This window comes from Capsicum annuum, chromosome 3, assembly GCF_002878395.1.
Source record: "Capsicum annuum cultivar UCD-10X-F1 chromosome 3, UCD10Xv1.1, whole genome shotgun sequence".
NCBI lineage: Eukaryota > Viridiplantae > Streptophyta > Magnoliopsida > Solanales > Solanaceae > Capsicum > Capsicum annuum.
Genome location: NC_061113.1, coordinates 210,631,778 through 210,638,539, shown reverse-complemented (window position 1 = coordinate 210,638,539; position 6,762 = coordinate 210,631,778). Strand labels below are relative to the sequence as shown.

Sequence of the window (6,762 nt, the reverse complement as noted above, 5' to 3'; positions counted from 1 at the left end):
TTTGCAGTTAATTCAGTTAGCAAATCGTTGCAATCAAAAGATATGCATATTGATGTTGCTATAGATCAACTAAGGGGTTTAATTTTTATTTTTTAAATATAGAGAGCAAAGATTTGTAAGTGTTATGATTTCTGCTAAAGAAATTGCACTTGAGATGAATATAGAACCTGAATTTCATACGAAACGTGTAATACATAGGAAAAAATAATTTGATGAAAATGTTAATAATGAAATCAAAACATCTCCCGAAGAATCTTTTAGAGTTGATTACTTCTTATATATAGTAGACCAAGCTATTGTTTCTCTTCAAGATAGATTTGAACAATTTGAAGCTTATGAAAATATTTTTGGATTTCTATTTAGTGGTAAAAAATTGAGATCACTAGATGATGAAAATTTGAAAAAACATTGTCTTATTCTTGAATGTTTTTTAAAATATAATAATCATTCTGATATTGATGGTTTAGACTTATTTTCTGAGTTAAGAGTGTTAAGGGAGATAGTACAAGTAGATGACAATATTTTAATTGATATACTCAATCAAATAAAAAGACCTGATTCTTTTCCGAATGCTTATATTGCCTATCGAATAATGCTAACTGTTCCTGTAACAGTTGCATTAGCGGAAGAATTTTTCAAAATTAAAACTGATAAAATCCTATTTGAGATCAACAATGTCTCAAGAGAGACTGAGTGGATTAGCTATATTATCAATTGAAAAGAATTATTAAAAGAAATTGATTATAAGACAATTATTCATAACTTTGCATTTCAAAAAGTTAGAAAAATAGATTTTAAAAAAAAATTATATATTATATAATATTCTTTTTGAAAAAAAAAAACATATTAAGGCCTCTCATCGAAGTTTGGCTTCAGGCCCCCCAATAGTGTTGAGCCGCCCTTGATACATGCTTGATGAGCAACCAAATGGTGTTAACTAGTAAAATTTTGCAATTATAAGTTAAAATAGTTCAATTTCAATATGTTACGACAAATTAAATTGATTACCTTGTAAATTCCACACATTATCAATGTATATAAGTCTAACTCTATTACATTTAAATGAAGAGCTGATTAAACACGAAAAATCTATGTATCAAAACTTTGTATTAGGTTATTCATGCAGAATAGTCTTAATTGTATACACTCCTATTTCATTCTCTCTTGGATAACTATAAATAAAGGCCTGCACGTCTTTCCTGTAACAACTTACAATAACTCATCTAATACAATTCCTTTGGACAACCAACTGTTCAAGAAGGAACACAACATGGCCCCCAAGAAGTCCGTTATTGTTTTCATTGTGTTGCTAGCAGTTGTGCTTCAAAGTGCAGTGATTGAATGCCAGGGGCAGATGACATGCTCGGCATCACTTAGCAACTTGAACGTCTGCGCGCCATTCGTGGTGCCAGGATTAACCAACCCAAACCCCAGTGCTGAATGTTGTACTGCCATCCAATCAGTGGACCATGACTGCTTCTGTAACACTCTCCGCATCTCCGCTCGCCTTCCCTCTCAGTGCAACCTTCCTCCCCTCTCTTGTACTGGTCAGTAATACGAAAAACAACACAGCAATCTCTTGAATTTTAAACATGCTATATACTTAATTAATAGCATTTTAACACTATCACGTTATTTATAAGATAATCACAGATAATTGTCCATAATGAAAGGTTAGTATAAACAGAGGCGAACCCATGATTTGAGCTTGACGGGTGCACCTTTATATTTAACATAGTAATTAATAGTGTCAAAATTCGACATGCAGTTCTCTGAAAACTTATTAATTATAGTATTTTATAAGCAAACTTTTAATATTATTGAATATTAGTAATTAGATTTAATATGAAAAAGTGTGTTATCCATCATACTTGAATTCAACGCACTTTTATATTTTAAATAATAATAATAAGTAGTACTAGTTACTAGAGGTGGTAAAATTAGCTCATGAAATCATAACTCGCCCAAGTTTGGGTTAATTATTGATCCGCCTGTCTATTAGGTTAGCTCATCAAAGTTTGAGCTTATATCTAGCCCAAAAAATTGATTCATGAGAATTCTTATCAAAATATTTTTAAAAAGATATTTTTAAAATTTCGTCTCTTACATGTAGTCATAATAACAAAAAATAATAATTTTAAAGGTAGTAAAAAATATAAAAGAACAAATAAAGCAATAAAATCTTGGTGACAATTTGGCGAATCAGGTTATGAACTTCATTTTAACCTATTTCATCCCAAATAACTTCCGAGCTCAAATTCAGACTCAATCCGCTCATTTGCCGCCTATACTAGTTACTAGTTACAATAAGTTTAAACTATTTTTTTTTACATTATACGTGACCCCTGTTTAAGTAGCATTCTAAGTGCTTACTGTCTTTTATTTTTTGGTGCAGCAAACTGAGGTGTATGTTGGACACTGCCAAATCCTAGCTACAGCTACTAGGCGAATAATATCCAGAATTCTACGGCAGTATCCGATACGCTATGTCCTATATGCTGTGCAAGTTAAATAATCTGATGTAATGTAGGTCAGTGAAGAGTCCTTTGTGTGTCATGTGAAAATCAATAAGACAAACATCTTCTCATTCTCATCATACTACACACTCTAATATTTGGAGTTAGTTTCTAAATTTGTGGGGGGCAGAAAAGATTGTCTCAATTTTTCTAATAAATTTGATTCTATTTCACAAGAAAATTATGCATTGGCTTTCATGTGTTCAACTTAAACTAAACATAATTTTACATATGATAGCTTTGTCATGTAGAATAAGGAAAGGGTACTAAAAGGAACTAAGAAAAGGTTACTTATATATTGGCACCAATTCGGGAGAACCAAATATGACAATTAAAGTACCACATAGTACTTTCTTGGGGGAAGATTATTAATTGAATCCTCCTCCTTGTTCCATTGATCTTTAAAAAAATGTTAAAAATCATAATCAATAGAGGACTTTAGAGTTGCCAATTTAAAACACCAACCAAACAAGGCTAGTCCAAGACCAAGTTACATTGATCATGGACCAACATTGTCTTAATGGCCCATGGACCAGGGTCTGTTATATGTATGTAGCAAAGTACGATCTCCAATATGTGAAGATCTTTTCGATTGACAACTTGTAGTAATTGTGAGTTGTGAGACACAAAATTTACTTGACTTTATAGGAGAGGGAAATAAGAACTGCTTACACTTACACCATCCTACTATGTTCTATTGTCTGCCATGCCAAATCAAGAACTAATTGAAAACGACTTAATTTGAGTGTGTAAATGAAATAATATGATAAAATTAAAGAGTTGATTATGTATTGTTAGATCACTGTTTTAAAAGATGAGGGTGCAAGGCAAGGCGTTTTCTCCGTTAGGGGAGGAGATGTACGCCTTGAGATACAGGGGCGTAGCCTTACGAATCCTTTATTTTTAGTATTTTGCAGTTAATATAATTAGAATAAAATTTTAAAAAGGGATAAATCACAACCAAAAAAAGGAGTAAACTACATTAATATAATATATATATATATATATATATATATATAAAGTTAAAGATGTACCTTTTTTAAAACTTTGAAATCAAAGAATTAAAAAAATAGTCAAAGTCAGAGCACACCCAGTTTTTTGGTAACTCAATCAGGTATTTACACATTCATTCGCCATATATTGTGTTTTAATAGAGAAGAACTAAAAGAAAACAGAAGGACTTGAAAAGAATGAAAATGAGAAGAAATCAAGAAATTACCTGCTTGAGTAATTCGATCTATTGAGAAACATACATAGAAATTAGAATGAGACGGAGAGTTGGTGCTTAAAAATAAATAACTTTTTCGTTTACTTTTTGAGTATTTAGCAATCAGGCTTGAATTAGGAAATTAATAGAAAATTTTTGTTTTATTATAAATGTATTTACATTAATAAATATTTATCAAGAATATAGATAAGATCTAACAAGATCTATTAAGATCTAGTGACCAAGATTTGAAGTATTTCTTTTTAGTCAGAAACTAGGATTATTTTTTCTATAAATAGAGGAGTTTTGTTCATTGTATACTCAATCCGATGTTATCTCATCCTAAAGAGAAATAAAGAATTACTCTCTCTTCTCTCTCTATTTATTCTTGTTCTTACTTTATATTTTCTTATTCTTGCTTTTATATTTCATAACTCTTTATCAGCACAAGTCTCTAACCATTATTTATATTCTCACGCTTCATGCTAACCATTATTTATATTCTCACGTTTCATCCCTAATTAGGGTTATTTATATTCTTACGTTTCATCCCTAATTTAGGGTTTCCGGGTAAGTATATATGATTCATGTTTGGATGTCCGATCTGTTAGAAAGTTACATATTGTGTGAAGGGAAACTGCTGATTCATGTATCTCATGTTGCTGCCACCATCAATGTCCACTAATATTAATGCATATCAAGTTTTAGCCAACACCACCATGTCTTAAAGTATAAGTGAGTCACTTTATTAATTACAGTAATATATATTTATATTGGCTAACTTATCAAATCATGTACTATTAATTTCTACTTTATCAATCTCGAGAAGCAACATAGTTACATAGTTCGCATATTCCGGTGATGTTCATATAATGTGATCTTAGTACTGTTGATTATTAATTTGGTATGATATGTACACTTGTCATAATTTGTTGATAGCACCAGTTAACTGAAATGTTTAAAGGTGTCGACAATTTTGCTGAAGTCCTAATGTGTTTATGGCCTTTTACGCCAATATTTGAGGGTAAGATATTGGGTTAGAGTCTCCACACATAATGATGATAAAATATTGGGATGGGTTCAAGTCCCATCGATTTATGCTTAAGACGTCTTTATATGGTTAAGACGTTAAGTTTGAATCTCAATGCACCATATTGATGATATTATGATGGTTAAGACAAGATAATAGGTATTTGATAAAAAGTCATGAAATTCGACCCATTGAATATGCTACATTCCATGAAGTGAATATGGTAGCAATATATGATAAGTCTGAAATATGACAACTTACTTCATTCTTGGTGTATGTGGTAGCAGTACATAATATGTCTACTTATTACTTCATTCTTGAAGTGTATGCAGTAGCAGTGCCTAATATGTCTGAAAGAAGACAAGTGATTGAATGCACGGATATAAGTGTGGATGGACAATATAATAATAATCATCAAAAATGATAATATTTTCACACTCTTTTTATGACTATAATATATGTTAGAGAAAAATTCTCTACATTATATGTATGCCTCGATTTGCTCCTGAAATTGCATTATCATGAAAGAGGTTATAAACTATCAGAATTTGATAGGCTTAATGCATGATTACATTCTATTCCTATGGGGAATGAGAAGCTTATTAATGCAAACGTGCACTTGATTGTGATGGTATCATAACTCACCTCCGAAAGAGGCTGAATAATTGAGAAGAGTTATTTCTGAAATCTACTTCTAAATTAGTAAACCTGAAATCTATTCATGTAATATTAAATCTGAAATTTACTAAAGAAAAAAATACATGTCATGGTAAACTTGTGTTTAGAGTTCATAAGTTGATATGAACGATTGTGATATCTCAAAGATGTGCATATTGAGTGTTAGACATGTATTGAAGAACTAGAAGATTCTTTAAGAATTGTTTATGTCGTTTGTTCTCATGTTAAGTTGGTTGGATCAACTAATTTTAGGATTGGATCCCTTAAAATCTGAAAAGTATAAAAGGTGAATATGGATCCGTTCACCAGTCATATGATCTGTTAAGATGTATCGATATAAGATGATCACTTATACGTTTATTGTCAACCTGGATTTTGACATTCATAAAGTTTCTTGCTCAATAAAATTGAGTTAAGAGCATTACTTTTAGATTGTGCAATCAAGACAATTCATCTTGATGAAAATGGTTTGGCATTGAATGTCTTCAATAAATAGCTAAACCATTGTTGATGAGAATAAAGCTTCATGTGTTGGTTTGAAATATGATATGTTGCATACAAATAACACTTGTATGCATTAGACCAATAAATTATAATTATTTTTTCCTCTCAATTGGTTCAAGGTCAAGAACCAACTATTCCATCCAATAATTTTGATGTGCGGTATACAATTAATAAATATACCATGATGCACGAAGATGGATTCCTCAAAGAAGATGGAGGATGAATGTTAGTTTTCCTAATATTAGGGGGAGATTATAAGTAGTTATGAAATATGTTAGGAATTATCATCAGATCTTCATTCAAAAGATAATTCAAGTCAAATGTCGGAAGCATCTGTTGACTCAAATTTAGTATCATATTTAAGCTACAAGTGCTCCTATTTTGCGTTCTTAAAGGACAAAATCTACACATGCATGAAGCGTGGTAGACCAATCGGTTCCAAATGAAATAATCCTTGAAAAGGATAAAGAACAAATGGTCATAATAAGAAGACAATGTCTATGACATAACACTTCATAAAACCTTATGAGAGGTTTAGGTACCTGAAAATAATGAAGTGATGAGACCTCAAAATGTTATGTCATACTGTGAACCGATACGAAATGATATATCATCAATGATATCTTTGATACAATATTGACGCAATATTGTAAAAGATTATCAGGATCTAAATTCTATGTTTTATTTAAGAATGCTGACGTAGAAATATTTATCAAGTGACCTGAAAGGATGAATTTTGGTAAGCATAAAACTTATTTGATTTGCAGTTCAGATACTTGAAGATGTCACACTTGACATGTTGGATATTGTCACTTGACAAAAATTCA

The 6,762-nt window shown here is 30.9% G+C and overlaps 1 protein-coding gene across 1 annotated transcript; it reads left to right on the top strand.

Annotated features, from left to right (window-relative positions):
* Positions 1 to 1,218: 1,218 nt before the first annotated feature.
* Positions 1,219 to 2,591, top strand: LOC107866185 (protein 108). The gene is made up of 2 exons (XM_016712351.2): positions 1,219 to 1,547; positions 2,396 to 2,591. Exons 1-2 carry the CDS (start codon positions 1,271 to 1,273, stop codon positions 2,401 to 2,403), a joined length of 285 nt encoding a protein of 94 aa, XP_016567837.1. The 5' UTR covers positions 1,219 to 1,270; the 3' UTR covers positions 2,404 to 2,591.
* Positions 2,592 to 6,762: the final 4,171 nt, after the last annotated feature.

Coding starts and splice junctions, on each gene's coding strand:
- LOC107866185 (XM_016712351.2), top strand. CDS start 1,271: ATGGCCCCCAAGAAGTCCGTTATTGTTTTCATTGTGTTGCTAGCAGTT.